This window comes from Aulonocara stuartgranti (assembly GCF_965226115.1).
Source record: "Aulonocara stuartgranti genome assembly, chromosome: 12".
NCBI lineage: Eukaryota > Metazoa > Chordata > Actinopteri > Cichliformes > Cichlidae > Aulonocara > Aulonocara stuartgranti.
The window spans coordinates 11,884,204-11,901,514 of record NC_138948.1 but is presented as its reverse complement, the minus strand read 5'-3'; the positions used below and the strand labels follow the sequence as shown (position 1 = coordinate 11,901,514).

General features: G+C 40.0%; 3 protein-coding genes across 3 annotated transcripts; 2 read left to right on the top strand and 1 right to left on the bottom strand.

Annotated features, from left to right (window-relative positions):
- Positions 1-365: 365 nt before the first annotated feature.
- cUnh22orf39 (chromosome Un C22orf39 homolog) lies at positions 366-2,601 on the top strand. Its single transcript, XM_082555798.1, has 3 exons — positions 366-467; positions 1,528-1,695; positions 1,794-2,601. The coding sequence occupies exons 1-3, from the start codon at positions 435-437 to the stop codon at positions 1,923-1,925; spliced, it is 333 nt and encodes a 110-aa protein (XP_082411924.1). The 5' UTR covers positions 366-434; the 3' UTR covers positions 1,926-2,601.
- mrpl40 (mitochondrial ribosomal protein L40) lies at positions 2,491-5,732 on the bottom strand. The gene is made up of 5 exons (XM_082555797.1): positions 5,449-5,732; positions 4,426-4,509; positions 4,077-4,232; positions 3,007-3,088; positions 2,491-2,890 (listed from the first exon to the last, which is right to left on the bottom strand). The coding sequence occupies exons 1-5, from the start codon at positions 5,508-5,510 to the stop codon at positions 2,663-2,665; spliced, it is 612 nt and encodes a 203-aa protein (XP_082411923.1). The 5' UTR covers positions 5,511-5,732; the 3' UTR covers positions 2,491-2,662.
- A 107-nt stretch (positions 5,733-5,839) lies between these two features.
- acaa2 (acetyl-CoA acyltransferase 2) lies at positions 5,840-14,184 on the top strand. Its single transcript, XM_082555794.1, has 10 exons — positions 5,840-5,978; positions 9,603-9,769; positions 9,865-9,993; positions 11,244-11,360; positions 11,454-11,601; positions 11,710-11,885; positions 12,150-12,279; positions 12,374-12,444; positions 13,101-13,255; positions 13,354-14,184. The coding sequence occupies exons 1-10, from the start codon at positions 5,963-5,965 to the stop codon at positions 13,433-13,435; spliced, it is 1,191 nt and encodes a 396-aa protein (XP_082411920.1). The 5' UTR covers positions 5,840-5,962; the 3' UTR covers positions 13,436-14,184.
- Positions 14,185-17,311: the final 3,127 nt, after the last annotated feature.

Sequence of the window (17,311 nt, the reverse complement as noted above, 5' to 3'; positions counted from 1 at the left end):
CTCAGACCTATTTTTGAGGTATTATGCTCTTTCTGTGACATCACCTGAGTTGAGTATTTATATTCGAAGAAGATGATCATTGGATAAACTATTGGAATTGGTGAGTTTACATAAATGTGTAAAATAATGAATGGTTGAGCTCTCAATCAGCAAAAGTACCTACAAATTCAGATTTGAGAAAACCAACATTTTTATCGTTTCAGAAAAAATATTGTTGCAAATAATATATACTTTTAGTTCCAGTAAAAGCAGAATATCTTTAAACAAACTGTGAATTCACAATGACGTTCTTCAGCCATGCACACATTTTTTCGTTTTGATGCTTTGTGGCCTCGTGTATATTCAAAATAAGTGATACAGAAATGTGCCAAGAGCTTTTGTTGTGAAAAATAAAACCGGAAGAAGTACAGTTGCTAAAGCTGTCGCAGCTAGCGATGGACAGGGCTGTGGGAGAAATCGCATGGAGGGTAATTAAACCAGATATTAGGTTATTAATTTCGTTAATGATAACTTTTCCTTAGTTAATTTGATTTGCCTTGTTTATGAGAAGACTCAAAATAATCAAAGTCAAATCCTGATGACGTAGGTCGCAAGGTGATTAGCTTTAGATGCTAAACCGCAAATGTACCCTTCTGTACCATCTAGCAAAGTCAGACAAAGAAGATCCGAGGAGGCGACGTATATTTTTTTGATTCACGAAATGCACTAATATCTGGGCTTGCTGATCAAATTTAAAAACAGCATGTGTGTAGTTGGAAAGTCAAATGAGCCACTGACCAAACTGAGGGTCAGCCCATTCTTAATACGACCGCAGAGAGGCGCTGTTTAAATGTTGAACACTTCAGAGACTCAGGTTAAAACTCACCGGCCATTATATTGGGAACGTCATGCTTGTACTGGGTTGGACTCTCGTTGCCTTCGGACCTGTGTTAACACTTCGTGGCTCAGATTCAACAAGGTGTTGAAAACATTCTTTAGAGATTTCCAGTTTGGCACGACAGCATCACTCAGTTGCTGCTGACAGAGATGTGAGACGAACATCAATAAACTGCTCACCATAGCAGCCAAATGTTGCTGTAGAAATTTGAACTCATCAGATCAGGCAGTGTTTTTCCAGTGCTCTTTTGCGCTGCATAGGTGAACCTGTGCAAACTGTAGCCTCAGTTTCCTGTTCTTGGGGAGCGGCACTCAGTGTGGTCTTCTGTTGCTTCAAGGTTTGACATGCCGTGAATTTAGAGATGGTCTTCTGCATATCTTGGTGGTACTTTTGATAGTCACTGTTGATTTCCTGTCAGTTCGAGTCAGTGTGGCTATTCTCCTTTGACGTCAACAAGGTATTTTTGCTTAGAGAACTGCCCCTCACTGTATATTTCCTCCTTTTCAGTTGCTGCCAGTTGATTGGCTGATTATTTTATTAATAACAAGTAGTTAGACAGGCGTACCCAACAAAGTGTCTGATGTCAGTCACCAGAATCCCAACAGAAGTTTAAAATTTTATTCTGATTTTTGTTTGCTTTGTCGCCACAGCCACCACGGGCATGTGAAGACTACTGGAGCGAGTTTAGACACTGCAAAAGTTTTAAAAACTGGTTTCACCACTACTACACTTACGGTACCGTGCCATCCTGCCAGCAGTGGAAAGAGGACTACCATAACTGCAGAGAGTGGGAGAAACACAGAGGCACCGAGGCTAAGGTGGAACAGCAAGAAATTAAAATTTTAAAGTCCTAAACGGGTGACCTCTGTGATCCGCTCCAGGCTGTATAAATACACTCACTCTGTCTGTCTTGCAGGAGGCGTTGCGGAGAAGTGAGAAAATCAGAGTGGCAGAGCAAAGAAACTTCATTCCAGTGTGGCAGCTGAGGCAGGAGCCTCCTAGAGACTGGCACGTGCCACTGAACCAGGAGAAGCCTCAGGACTCCTGAACATCGAGTTTTGACAACATGCTTAGTTTCAGTTTAAGAGCCTGGACATTCTCATGATCACGAGATGTCATCAGTTGTATTCAGAGAACTGCTGTATGTAAAATGATATATATACAGTATGTCTAACAATGCTGGCAGCAGCTAGTGCTCAGCGATAAGGATTAGCTGTTTTATCAGTAAATATGATCCGTTTCCAGACAGGCTGGTGTCTCATAGGTACTAATTCTGCAAAGCTTGTGTAAACTTAAGCACAAAGACCGACTGCACTCAGAGAAAATTAGCTCTATATTATCCTTATGTTGACAGAATATATAGTCAGTACAGGTAATCAGTGATCTGCTTCATTCTCCTTGAAAAAGGTGAAGAGCCAGGTGTTTGCATGGTACCTGTAGGCCTATCTGTATTTGTCAGCTGCTCAGCAAATGAATTGACTTTAAGAAAGGTTAATGATGTAGGTATATGGGATGTTTAATCCTACTGAAAAATCGAGATGACAGAATTCAGAGTTGTGTAGCAGTTTTCTGCCTTATAACATGACATGTTCAAAAAGATTCTGAACACTGGATCAATAAAAAGATTTATTCCATTATTATAGACAAATATTAACGTGACACAAACTCACTGTAACTCTCACACAATGAATGACAATGAAGGAATAAAGACAGTGTGCTTAAAAGCTGCATTTTTGCTTAGTGAATAACAGACACACTAAACTACACACAGCTATTCCTCATTTATCACTGCGTGTAAACTTTAGTGATATCGTTGTATTTCCCATCAGGGGCGTCATAATTGGGTATTGCTGGCGTATATGCGGGACCTTCGTGAACAAAGGGAATAAGAAGCGGGTCAGGCTTCAGCGCTGCCCGGTACAGCTCCTCGGACTCCAGCTTCAGCTCCTCCAGTGCCTCCCTCTGTGCTTCCAAAGCCAGTTCAACAGCTTCCACTTCAGCCATGTGCTGCTTCTGCAAGAACAGCAGACAGATACAACCCACTAAGTGCATGAGATGTAGAGCCGGGGTCAGATGTAACATTTTCCATAAAAGCTTTAGTGACGCAGGTGCGATAGGTAAGTGGTAACCTGTTTGTATCGACACCACTCCTTCAGCAGCAGGGCTCGACCCTCACTTTCTTCAAATGACAGCCTTGGAGCAGTGCGTTCCCTTAGACAGAGAATTATGAACATCAATTTAAAGGACTTAAAAGCCCTATATCCAAGAAAGGTATTCAAATGAGCAATTTAAAAGTTTCAAAGCTGTTTTAACGTCCCAGAGCTTCACTGCAAAAAGACTGATAAAACCAACAACACATCAGATAACAATCACGTCTCAGAACTTCAGCCACCTTTTGCAAAGGCAATTTCTCTGCGAAAATGAGCTGTGGCTGAGGTGGTCGAACTGGTCATCTAGCAAAGCAGGCAAAGAAGTCTGTGATTCCTCCTGCCAGCAAAATGTTCTTGGCAAATTGCCCCTAATGCACCTATTGGAGTGTGTACGAATGATGAAAAATGCTTCGGGGTAGATAAAACTGCGTCTGATGGGTTAAATGAGACTTGTAGAATTGTAGTATAGTAGTATTTACATTATCTTGACATAAATAAGGTTTGTGTTAACACTCCTGGGGCATTATTGTCAAATCCATTCTTGACCAGTGAGATGTCATGAATAATAAAAATTCAAAAAAAGCACACAATAAGTGCTTTTGACTTTCTTTTTTTTCCATTTGTTTGTGTGATCCAACAAAGCTGATTTTAACACATGATATTAAAATAGTTCTTAACTCTGATGTGGAAAACAGAGTTGACATCAGCTCAGATTTTCTTCATTGGCTGTGGAGGACAGCGTTCTCAAAGGACGCCGTGGGCTGAGCCACGACACATTAATTTTACACCTTGGACTTATAGAGCTGCTTGATCTGTTGCCTGTTTATTTAGGAATAAAAACACATTTCTTTTCCCATCCATTGGTCTTAAAAAATGCCTCTGCATGCTTATGATGATCCATACCTGCCCAGTAGCTTTAGTTCATTTGCTGACAAGAAGAAATTTGAATGTGTGTTATCACACTGAGCACTATACATTAATGTTTCAATACAAATTTGACCTCATTATTTCAAACGACATTTATGCACATAGACTGAAATGAGCTCCACCTTGTTTCATCCAAGCATTTGGTTGGAGTGATGAAGTCCTCTATGGGTATAAGCTCTGGTGGAACTTTCTCCAGTTTCTTCAGCTTCTTTTTCAGACGCTCTCTCAACATCTGTTCCCTTCTCGGGTCCACTTTCTTCTTCTTTTTTGGCTCAGCTCTTGAATAACACAGATCAAACCTCTATGTTAATATATTCAGCCACAAGATAGAGCTTGCTGAGAAATACTGTTAGCACCACGAACCACCATAACATTGGTGGACTAAGTTGTTCAATTTAAAATATTGATGAAATGACAATTGTGGTAAACCTCGGTCATGACTTGGTTTGTGAGCCTGAGCCTGAATCATACCTCAGTGGAGCAGATGTCTTCAGGGTCATCACTGGTGCAAACCAAGGACTCTGTACAAGATGGTGATGTTCTCCGTACAGAGAGCTGCAAAATAGAGTACAGGTCATTTCTCAAGTTCTCATTTCTCTCAAGTTTGTGTATTCTTTGAAGAAGACAGTCTTAAGAGTGCTACTTTTTTTTTTTTACTCCCAGTAAAAATCTTAACATCTTCATCTCTGCCACCTTCGGCTCAGTCGCCTGTCTTTTTATTGGTGCCACCCTCTAACTACCATCTTGTAAACTTTCCCTTTCACTTCTGTCACAAATCACCCCTGATGCTCATCGCCACTCTGCCTGCACTGTCTTCTTTATCTCTTTTGTGCACTGTCATTTGCTTTGGATGTTTAACCCCAGGTATTTAACCATCCACCGTCACAATTTTTGGCTCCTTTCAGCATCACGAGCACAGCTGTCTGCCTCTCACGTGTTCTGTCTTGCTTTTGACTTTCATTTCTCATCTATCAAAGCATACATTCACCTCTCCAGGCTCTCTACTTTTGGTACAGATCACAATATCGTCTGGAAATATTATGGTCCACAGAGACTACTCACTGATCTAATCTGTCCATCTTCATTGCAAACAAGAAGGGGCACAGAGCAGATCCCTGATGCTGATCCAGGTCCAACCCATCTGTCACTCCTACCGCACACTTCACCACTGCTTCTCTGTCCTCATGCATGTCCTGCACCACCCTCATACTTCTCTTGGCACCCCATCATATGCTTTATCTAGATGCACAAGTGCACAGTTCAACTCCTTCTGACCTTCTCTATACTTCTCCATCAACAGGCTCAAAGCAAACATCGCATCTGTACTCTTTCTCAGCATGAAACCATACTCTCAACAACTACATCCCTCTGTAGTCACAACAGCTCTGCTCATCACCCTTGTTATTGAAAATCGCTATAAGCACCGAATAACCTTAGCTATATTAGCTCCACGCAGCTAACGCACTTCGTTCACATCGTACATCAATCACTCACCTCGACGGCATGGCCTGCCGCGATAAAACCCTGCAAAGACATCGCGAAAGAGCCAAAGACATGTTTTAATTACGTTTCTGTTTCCTCCTTTAACTCAGTTTTGGGTCCAGGACAACAAAAATTCACATGTCGTCCCCTGGAGTGACAGCCCCCCCCCACACACGTCGCTGAAAGATGACGTTTCAAACAAGCGGCCGCACACTTCAACGTGCGCACTTTCGCTTATTTAAAAATCCTGGAAATAAAATCAAAGACAGATATTGGGTATATTATAATCCGTTAATATATTACTTAATAAAACAATAAGATAAACAGTAAAAAAAATTGTAACATTGCGTTGTGTAGATATTTATGTGTAGATATTTTGTTGAATCTTCATGGAGGAGTAAAACGTTACCGGGCTGCAGTATTTGGGGGAAAGGTCACAGTGGTCCGAGGCTTTTATATGCTCCACGCAGCGAGATATCAGCCTAAAACTTTGATCCGGTCATCGCTGGATTGTTGAGTCTGCGCCATGGCACTTCTCAGAGGTAAACAAACACCATTCATTTCATTTCAGCAGTAAGACTGCTGGGACGGGATTTTCTGATGGGGCGTTTGAAAGTATCTGGGTCACACTGCTGTGCAACAGCGCTTTAAAAATCTACCTTTTTATTTATTTTATATGCAAAGAAGTCTCGTTTCCACATAATTTAACTGCAATGTAGGCGAAAGGTGACAAGATGGTGGCAGTATTATTTAAACAGCTGCTCCTTGCTGCTACTCAACTCAAAGCTGTAAATATGTATTTGAACATTTAATCAGAAACCTTTCACAACTTTGAGGACACCAGTTTGCTTTTGTTATGCCCACACTTTTTTGGTTTAGAAAATTACAGCTTTCAGCTGTAATATTCATGTGTGCGAATATTATAGCTATAAGTATATGCTATAGCATATGCTGTGATGCATTTACTTAAGCGAAGGTGAAACCGTGCTTTAAACCTGTTTTAATTATATGTTTAATAGATTACAAATATACATTTGTGCCTCATACATTAGTTAATTTGCATTATTGTGTTTCCTGATTTTGCTATTCATATTTCTCCATATTATGTGTTTATATATGATCGAGGACAGAACATCAAAAAAGTTGGGTAACAGTATTTAATTTGAGTTATTCTTCATATGGCAATTACATCATGAATATGGAGTAAATGTTTAAAGAAATTATCTATAAGGACTTTGGATTACTGGTCATTGAGCCATTTTATATGCATCATATCAGCAGCTCCCAACATTTTTTTCCCCATCTTACATGCACAGCCATTCAATCACTCCCTTGAGTTATTATTCCGTTTAAACACTAAGTAATTATCCACAAAAGTATTGCTAACCAAAGAGTTTCAACAGCTTATCACTATTTACAAAAATTTATCTGAAAGTCACAGCAACATTTTTGAGAGGGAAAAAAAATTGGTTTAAAGTTCACAGTACCTTAATAGGAATGATCTCTATTTTGAAATGTTGCACTGAGGGACCTTTTTCAGTTTTAGAGGGACACTGAACTATCGACTAATGTCTGCTACGTGTCAGGAAACGCAGGATGCTTTGACCTGGAATCGAGTTTGCAAATATTATAGTAACACCTGACGCATACAGCTGGAGTCTGTTTAATGTTGAGTAATATGTTCCCTCCACTCTGAATGGGGGCACTGGACCAAACTCACAGAAGAGCGCAGAGATTTGTGAATCAATAAAACTGTATTTATTTATAAATCCACTATAAAGCTTTTCTGACTAGTCATTTTGTTTACATTTTTTAAATTGATAGGTTTAATCAGAAAAGTTAAACATAAACTAAACGTAATGAATTTGCAGCAGAAAGTATTAAAGAGGACTGCATAAGTGATTCATTAGACAACAGTGTCTAATGAATCACTTATGCAGTCCTCTTTAATACTTTCTGCTGCAAATTCATTACGTTTAGTTAAACCTATCAATTTAAAAAATGTAAACAAAATGACTAGTCAGAAAAGCTTTATAGTGGATTTATAAATAAATACAATTTTATTGATTCACAAATCTCTGCGCTCTTCTGTGAGTTTGGTCCAGTGCCCCCATTCAGAGTGGAGGGAACATATTACTCAACATTAAACAGACTCCAGCTGTATGCGTCAGGTGTTACTATAATATTTGCAAACTCGATTCCAGGTCAAAGCATCCTGCGTTTCCTGACACGTAGCAGACATTAGTCGATAGTTCAGTGTCCCTCTAAAACTGAAAAAGGTCCCTCAGTGCAACATTTCAAAATAGAGATCATTCCTATTAAGGTACTGTGAACTTTAAACCAATTTTTTTTCCCTCTCAAAAATGTTGCTGTGACTTTCAGATAAATTTTTGGCAGATTATCAATCAGGCCCCAAATGCAGAAACAGGGAATTTAAAAAAAGAAAAACAAAGAATTGCCAAAGTAGCTCCTGAAAACCTGCTTCAGATTAGAGGACAGGTATGAAATGAAATGGCATCACTATTCCTGGAAGATTTCTCAGATCCCTGTGTGCAGATGGGTCTAAATTCCGAGTTTCAGTTTATTCCAAATTTGAATTCTGTTTAAATTTACTCTTTACTTGCTTTCAGACTGTTAAAACCTCACCCGGGCTCCAGCTGTAGTAAGTAAATATTACCTTGAATTAATGTTTCAGAGACAGTTTTAGATTTTCTTTCAGCTGCTGCTTCAGAGGCATTTAGTCTGAGAGCAAGTTAAAATGAAAGAAACAGAATTCAAACGTAGGCTTTCTCTAGATACAAATTTGAAATGCACTTAGCAAGTAGGCGACAAATAGGCGAACTGTTTTAGAATCATTCATTACTATAAAACAAATGTTCTACATGCAAGAATAAGTTACCAGCAGCCAACATGAAGAAATAACAAAGTTGCATCTAATAATTTATATTTCTTACTGATCCACATGGAAATGGATCACATCTTGGAGAAGCTCGCGGCTCTCCAACGGGAGATTGAGAGACCAGTGTTGGACTGTTAGAACAGCTTTGAAATTCATATGAGTTGTTCGCACTAAAGTAAAAACCACCATCACTTCATGCAGATACCCCTTTGGCGCCAGCTGCGGTCTCAAGGCTGGAGCTGAACAACAACACCTTGATAACGACTGTGTTTAGACTGTTCTTCCCATTCTATGCAAGGCCACCTGGGTTGGCTGGTAGACTGTTTACTTAACCTGGCAGGGCGAAGGACACTGTGTCAGCTGAACTCTGGACACGCACACACATACATATACACTAATGTGCACACACTCATCCCCCTCCCTTTCCAAACGCCTTCGACGCTTGTTCCCTCCTGGGGAACACGGCGGGTCTGAGCCCGCGCTGGAATGGTAGCGTTGGACAGGATGGCTGCTGTGTTTGCTTCGGATTACTCCTCACCCCCCACCCGACCCTGTGACTTGTCACGTGTTCCACAATGTTGTGCTGTGGACATTTATGTGCTTTTATGTGCAGAGGAGTTTTTTTGCTTCCTGTTCTCATGCTGTCCTCCCAGGAGCCCAGCATGAGTAGAGGTCTCTTTTTTTCCTCTTGTACTTTCCCATTGTAGTGTATATTTCAGTGTTTTTTCTGTAACACTACTGATCTCCGACCTGTATCCCCATGTGATGTCTGTGTTGTGTGTGTAAGGTCGGGGCGGGGGGGTCCCATTTCACTGCAGGGCAACCTGCACGTGGTGAATAAAGCCTTGATTGATTTATTGATTGATTGATTGATTGAAACAGAAGGACCAGGTTTCAGGAATGATGAGCAGCAAATAGAAACACGGGGAAGACCATGGCTACATGTACTCATCATAAAACTAAACATCAGAAAATACAAATAACAAATCCATACACAGCAATGAAGCAATAAATCAAAGTCACTGTCAGGAAATAAAAAACAGAAACATTATAGGAGAAAACCTAAACAGGAACTTTAATTTGAATACATCAATAAAGAATTGAAAACAAGAAATCAGGCGCAGCTTTATTTCAACACCCTGTAAATCATGTCGCTTTAGTGCTAATTATCCCTTCACAAATCTTCTCTCTCTGTTCGTGCTACAATCTGGCTGTAGCTCAGTGGTGGGTGGTGTTAACTCCAAACTAAAATGCTCTTTTTTCCTAGGTGTATTTATTGTAGCTGCCAAGCGTACTCCATTTGGTACCTATGGTGGAGTACTGAAGGATCACAGTGCAACAGACTTGGCTGAACATGCAGCCAAAGCTGCCCTCGCTGCAGGGGGTGTGGTCCCAGAGCTTGTAAACAGCATCATCATGGGAAATGTCATGCAGGTACTGATCACACATACAACACTGAAAGGATTCATTATAAATGATCTGACTATTGTATCTTACATTTTGTTTCTGATCCATTTCCCTACGTTCAGAGCTCAGCTGATGCACCCTACATTGCTCGTCATGTGGGTCTGAGGTGTGGCGTACCCATCCCAGTGCCCGCTCTCACCGTGAACAGACTGTGTGGATCTGGTTTCCAGTCCATCATTAATGGCGCTCAGGTAAGCACTAAACTAACGAAAATAAATCTATCAGACCCATAAAAGAGGAATTAGCCAAAGCAGAAAACAGTGTATTGAATGTTTTCCTATCAACATACAAACAAGGAAATTGATTTTAAAAAGTAATAACAGTGACACTACGAAGACAAACGGGAAAGTGAAGCCAAAATAGCAGAAGAATGGAAAGGTCAGAGTGGAAAACTGCAGTTTCACGTATGTGGACGGAATTTGGGTGGAAAAATGCAAAGTTTTTTTAATTACAGAAAGACATTAAGGTGTAGGAACAAATTGTTGGAGGTTTGGTGGATCATCAGTAGCTTATCATTACCATTTCCTTTGGGAATGTCCAGAACTTTAAAACTATTTTGGAGTGAAATCCACAAACATTTGAGTGCTGGTTGACGTGGTGAGTTAGTGAGATCCTCAGTACAGCACATTCATACTAAGGAAGAGAAATACTTAATGAGAGTACTACTTTTTGCGGGGAAAAGAAGCTCTGCAGCTTCTCTGTAAGGAGAAGAGTGAGTAAGATAAAGCAAAATGTAAGAGGTGGTTTCACATCAGCCCGGTTTTATGATAACTCCAGGAATCTATCGTATACGTTTCTTACTAGGAGTAGAGATAAGTGAAGTTGGAGGGTGGGGCACTGGTTGTGGACAGGCAGGTAACACGAGATGGAAAGGAATCCTTGTGGTGAATGCTTGTTTGAAGGTAGCAGGTGAGCAAGCTTAGGGAAGCCTTTTATTCAGCACACAATCACAGAGTTGAGAACACTGGAAAAACTCAGTAGGCATAACCAAAAACAAGCCTGTCTACTACTTTATGATGGCAAACATTTCAGGTGCCCCTTAAATACCAGCCACTGATGAGACCAATGAGCCACTGGTGTGCTCAGTGAGCAGCAGGAACCCGTGCTCTACCCATAGGGCACAGCCTGCATAACCCATCCAAGACCAGAGAAAGACAGAAACGACCCAAAAACAACAACCCAGTGCTGCACTATGACAACTGAAATTCATTGGATGAATTATATGCTGATGTATTTTCGTTCTGTACTGTATCTCCCCAAATGAAAAGGAAGATTAAAAGTTTCTGATCTTTTCCTGTCATGTATATAAGTGGAAAGTAATTGAAGTGATATTTTTAAGTCAGCAATGTGTGCAAAAACCATCAGTAAAATGATCATTATGTATCTTACCCTTTTTCTGCTGGTCTAAAAACAAAAAACCTGTTCCCCTTTGTGTTTGTAGGAGATTTGTCTCAGGGATTCAGAGGTGGTCCTGTGTGGAGGTTCAGAGAGTATGAGCCAGGCTCCCTATGCTGTCCGTAACATCCGATTTGGTACAAAGTTTGGCGTCGATCTGAAGGTTGGTAGATCAGATCTGTGAACACTTGATATAAATGTACATCACCATAACTACAATGATTTGGTATTAAACCTGCCTTCATCTGCCTACCAGCTAGAGGATACCTTGTGGGCGGGGCTGACTGACCTGCATATTAAAACCCCGATGGGCATCACAGCAGAGAACCTGGCAGAGAAATACCAGATCACCCGAGAGGACTGTGACAACTACGCACATAAGACTCAACAAAGGTGGAAGGCAGGTAAGGCAGACCCTGTTTTTTGATTTCTTTTCATGGTCTGCCTTTTAATTCACCCTCATACTCAGTTACTGTTTTAAACTCTAAGCTTTTACTGCTTTCTGTTTACAGCTCATGAGGGTGGTTATTTCACAGCAGAAATTGCTCCCATTGAGGTGAAAGCTAAGAAAGGCAAAGTGCCCATGACTCATGATGAGCACCCTCGGCCTCAGACCACTCTGGAACAGATGGCCAAACTACCTCCTGTCTTTAAGAAGGGAGGAACCGTTACTGCTGCTAACGCTTCAGTGAGTTTATGCTAGAGGTGCCGGCTGTTCTCAACAATCTGACATGATCGGGTTTTCTTAGTCTAAGTAAGACGGTCCGTGGTCACTGGGAAAAACAGACCACCTTTTTTTTTTTTAATGCATTCGAGTCCCTTTTGTATTGTGTGATATCACTCCAGCATGTTTTTGTACACTCACACTTAAAATACATTTAAATATAGTTCATTATAAATTTTATCCAACCTCCTCCTCTTTCCTGATTGTACCTATTATTTCTATCCCCAGGGTGTATCTGATGGTGCTGCTGCTTTGGTGATTTCAAGTGAGGATGCTCTGAAGGAACACAAGCTCACTCCTCTGGCCAGAATTGTGGCCTATCACGTGTCAGGCTGTGACCCAAGCATTATGGGAATAGGTTAGCAACACTGCTCTCTTAAAGGTATAATCTGGGCACCTTTGGATAAAAAGTAATGATTACCTAACCTTTCTTTTTACTTTATTTATTTTAGGTCCTGTTCCAGCAATCACGGGAGCACTTAAGAAAGCTGGTCTGACTCTCAAAGACATGGATCTTGCGGAGGTTTGTTCCCATACAGTGAAACAAATACTTACATGCTTTTTTGTCATATACAAAGCAGTAATGCAACAACTTAAAAATACTCCATTATAATTAATTAAGGAAACTGAAAATAATATGTTGGTGAAAGTGCACACAGCTGTTTTTGCCTGCTTCCTTATTGACAAGAGGTCACCAGCACATGTTTGATTTGTGTCTCTTCCTGCCGCAGCCACAAAGAGATCTGTGTCTCTTCCTGGGTTTGAACCAGAATCTTTCATTTGTTAGGCAAATATATAAACCACTATTATGAGTAAAATTTACATAACAACAGTTAGGCCCGTATGTATTTGGGCAGTCACATATTCTTTGTAGTTTTGCCTTTGTACAATGGATATGAAATCAAACCATTAAGTTGTGATTAAATGTTGACATTAGACATTGAGCTATAAAACCCCACATAATCCCACACTTTCAGAGGCTTGAAATTCATTGGACAAACTAACATCATTTAAACTAATTATTATTTTTTAATACTCAAATATTACTTTAATATTAATATTTTTTAATACTTGAAAGTTGCTTTTTTAAAATATAACAGCAACCAGCCTGTTGTGATTTATGGTGTTTGTGATTTATTTAGGAAGTGAATACTCAGGTGTTTTTGTTGTTTTGCACAGGTCAATGAGGCTTTTGCTTCTCAGTATCTGGCTGTTTCCAAGGCTCTAGGACTCGACCCGGAGAAAAGCAATGTTAACGGTGGAGCTATTGCCATCGGACATCCTCTCGGTGCTTCTGGAGCTCGCATCACTGCTCACCTGGTGCATGAGCTCAGGTAGCGTAGTCATTTAATAGTGCACGGTATCTTATATAATGAGAAGTGTTCTGCACGTTATTTAAAGTGACTTTGAATAATTATTTACTTTCTGACAGGCGGCGAGGAGGCAAGTATGCCATCGGGTCTGCCTGTATTGGCGGTGGTCAGGGTATCGCCATCATCATTGAAAAATGCTGAGAGAAGAACCTGCCAGCTGCTAGGTTTCCTGCAGAAGAATGACCTACACTCAACCCCACAGTCCGCTAATGCTAAATAAAATGCAAATGATACATTGTAAAAGGGATATTTTCCCACATTTTCACATCAGAACATGTGTGCTAAATGTTTCATTCTTGAGTTGGCTTGGAAGTCCAGTAAAGACTGAGTGCTAATTGCTCACTGACATGCCTGTTCCTGTTTCACATAAGTGCAAAAGACTTTTCAAGCACGTGCCTAAAATGATGGTACAGTGTGTAGCATATAATAACAGTGAAGTTTGTGGTACGACAGAGTGAGACTTGATGGAACTGGAATTTGCCTTAATAGCAGAGAGATTGAGAACATGTTAAGTTTTAATGCTAGAAAATTACCTGTGATGGCTCCAGCAAAAAATGATTTTGTACTTCTGTGTCAGAGAATCTCAAATTAAAAGAAAGAAAGAAAAAATGTGTTTTCATGATCAGTCTTTTATTGCAGCTGCAACTTTTTTTCAAACCCATTGGTGTCAAGGGCAATGTTCCCTCTAATTTTTCATGTGTCGAACACACAAACTCCCTGAGCGGTCCCTTGGACCACTGTGAGCAACAGCAGACGTGTGCACAGTGGGTCACGCTAGCATCAAATACATCCAAGTCACATGGTTTATTAAAATAATCAAATTACAGCATTTACATTTAAGTTAGACTACTTTTAATTAACTGCTTTAGCCCACTTACAGTGAAGATTTAAAAAAATCATGTTCATGACCTGTGTAGTATGTTAACACTATTGGAAATAAAAATAACTTGGACCCCAATTTTGAAAACGTGTTTTTTAAAAACAAAAAAAGAAGTTTTACAGCTTTGGGGTTTTTTTGTTTTTATAAAGCTCTGACTGGTATTATGAGTATAAGTCTGTGGTCTGGGAGAGAGTCCTGTAACTCTCTGTCTGCAAAATACAGTATATAATGACCAATGTTGGGCAATTAATTATATAGTTACTTCTTCAAAAAAGTAACTGAGTTTTGCAAAAAACAAAGCTTTTTGCAGCTGTTTACCTAAAAATGCAGCCGAGGCAGTTTTTTAAATAAACATTTCACACTATTTACAGAACAATCAGCTGTTCTGCATCAAATTTGATGCCACACAAATTATTTGTGCCGCTCCAAAAAATAATTTCTGTCCACTATGAGATAAAGGAGAACAACAACTTGATACCTGCAGGCCTGACAACAGGAGATGTATCACTCCTGTAACACCTGTAACATTCAGCAGTCGCTTCATTGTTCTGACACACAAAACAAAACTATTGTCTACACTACACACTAACTACACAAGATTTGCGCTAAACGTTGCAAATCTGTCACATCTCAAAACACCTCTGTCACTCCTAAAACTTCCCCCTTCCTAAACAACTAAATGCCATGTTGCCATATCATTTTTTTTATTGGTCCACATGGTACATGTTTCCACCAATAGGAAAGGCTGGGGGGCGCGGGGGAGGAGGGGGGGGGGTTGTTTTTGCTCACAGGCTGAGAGTGCTTTCCAGCGCTTTCCTTATAAAACGCCTTTTTTACTGTTTCTTCTTGCAGTATAAATATAAACAAGATAGGATTCAGGAAAAAAACCAAACATTACATATATTTTTATCATAACTCTGGTTTTACGTGGCCTATCAACACAATTTAAAAACTGGTATAAAGTCCACACTTTTGTTCACACAGTTGTTCCATCTGTCCTGCTCACATCTCCAATGGTTGTACACGTTGTCATTAACGTGGCTTCACTCCACATCAGCCACGCCGCTTTGCTAGATAAAACACCGGTGTCGGCACATAAGGATGCTGTCATAGCCTGTCAACGACGTTGATTAGCTATACGAATGTGAATCGCATCATTGGCTGGACTATGGGATAAGGTGGCATCGTTCTAATCCCATACTGGAGCAGCCAGTCACTTACTGACTAACACTGCAAAACAGAATGAATTGTTAACGTATTTATCTTAATTTCAATTCAGGTTAGATTTTTTTTTGGGTACGCAACGCAGATTTTCTGTGCACAGAGACCTTGCCAGCAGTGTGCAATTGCGGCAAGGTCTCTGTTGGTCAAGGGATTTATGTCCCTACCCTCACCTATGGTCATGAGCTGTAGGTAGTGACCGAAAGAATGAGAGCAGAAGCTTCATCTGAAAGGTGGCATCTGAAAGCCTCTCCCTTAGAGATAGGGTAAGGAGTTTGGCCATCCGGAAGGGGCACAGAATAGAGCCGCTGCTCCTCCACATCAAAAGGAGACAGTTGTGGTGGTTTGGGCATCTAACAAGGATGCCTCCTGGGTGAATATTCAGGCATGTCCCACTGAGAGGAAGCCTGAAGCTGGTCTGGGAACGCTTTGGTGTCCCCCTGGAGAAACTGGAGGAGGTCCAAGCCTCAGTATTCTACTGTCAGATGTGAAGCCTTCACACTGAAACTGGTTCATGCAACAGGACAAACTACCGGTACAACAGACTGGCAGAAAAAATCAAGTTGTTGGAATGGTTCAGTAAAAGTCCATATGTCAACCAGACTGAATTAATAGGGCTGTGCATTCAATGAAGTTAAGTGATAAATTAAAGAAGGGTAGAGAACGTTTTTTCCACAGGTATCTGACACGGGAGACTGAATATGTCATACTTAAAAGAAGATTATTTCAAATTATTACTCTTAAAGGAGATTCTGCAAGCTATTGAATCATGGACACTGGACAATCACCAGTCTATAGACCTGTACATGAAGCAAACTGGTAATAGAGTTGCTTTTTATTAAAGTTTTTGAATTTATACAAACACTTCCTTTAGTATGCAGTCTCAGAACACAGCATCGTGTACCCCAATTTTACTAGTGGAGAATAGATTTGTAGTCCGTCATATCAATGTAATGGCAGCCATCCTTTATGAGACATGTTTAGAGTGAAAAAATGCCATTGTTTATATCAACATGCTCTGTTTACAACGTCCACTGACTTTTTTTTTCTTTCTTTCTTTTGCTACTGAACATCCTTGAAATACACAAAGAATTAGTGTATATTTTTTAAATATACACTAATTCTATAAATATATATTTTTTCACCTAACTTTACTACCTGCTCTCTCCTTCTTCCTGTTCTTCTACAACAGGGGTGTCAAACTCAAATACACAGTGGGCCAAAATTCAAAACTGAAACAAAGTCGCGGGCTAACGTTAATATTTATTGAAATATATTTATTCCTCCAGATATAAGAATGAATCTTTTCTTATGGACTCAAACACGTTTTGCCGAAAAACTGAATCTGGAACAAGCAAAGCTTAATACTAAACAATATATATATTAGCTGTATAATACCAGTAGGCCAGCTCTAATAGTAATTTGGTATGGCCAAATTTGGCCCGCGGGCCAGAGTTTGACACCTATGTTCTACAACATCTCTCTCTTCTTCCTCACCACTCAACTAGAATTATATTCACAGGAAAAAAGAAAAATATAATCTTATAATAATTATTATAAGAGCAGGTTAGGGATCCATAATTGATAACAGTACAGCACACTACTTAGTTATGTGAAATCATCATCAATGAATGTAGAAAAATGGAAGCTACAGCTTTATCATTTTTGGTGAATTTCACCACAAGTCCATTCTTACCCGTTTCTTTTTGCTCTCTCTCTTTGCCGTTTTCATCTTGCTCTCTCATTCTCTATTCCCTTGTGCTGTCACCCAAAAGTTAAATGTTACAGTTAATAAAAGGTATAAACTGATCCATATCAATTTACAGCAATATTCAAACTGAATACAGACTGCTGCTGGACACTGACTTACAAACACTGAAGCCAAATTCAGCCAAAAGAGGAATAGAAATGTTTAA

Excerpts from the sequence above, each read along its gene's own strand:
- acaa2 (XM_082555794.1), top strand. Across the intron at positions 9,994-11,243 it reads CCATCATTAATGGCGCTCAG|GAGATTTGTCTCAGGGATTC; the intron begins GTAAGCACTAAA and ends TTGTGTTTGTAG. Across the intron at positions 11,361-11,453 it reads AGTTTGGCGTCGATCTGAAG|CTAGAGGATACCTTGTGGGC; the intron begins GTTGGTAGATCA and ends TCTGCCTACCAG.
- mrpl40 (XM_082555797.1), bottom strand. The coding sequence starts at position 5,510 with ATGTCTTTGGCTCTTTCGCGATGTCTTTGCAGGGTTTTATCGCGGCAG. Across the intron at positions 4,233-4,425 it reads AAGACATCTGCTCCACTGAG|AGCTGAGCCAAAAAAGAAGA; the intron begins GTATGATTCAGG and ends GTGTTATTCAAG. Across the intron at positions 2,891-3,006 it reads AGTGGTGTCGATACAAACAG|AAGCAGCACATGGCTGAAGT; the intron begins GTTACCACTTAC and ends CTGTTCTTGCAG.
- cUnh22orf39 (XM_082555798.1), top strand. The coding sequence starts at position 435 with ATGGACAGGGCTGTGGGAGAAATCGCATGGAGG. Across the intron at positions 468-1,527 it reads TGGGAGAAATCGCATGGAGG|CCACCACGGGCATGTGAAGA; the intron begins GTAATTAAACCA and ends TTGTCGCCACAG. Across the intron at positions 1,696-1,793 it reads ACAGAGGCACCGAGGCTAAG|GAGGCGTTGCGGAGAAGTGA; the intron begins GTGGAACAGCAA and ends TCTGTCTTGCAG.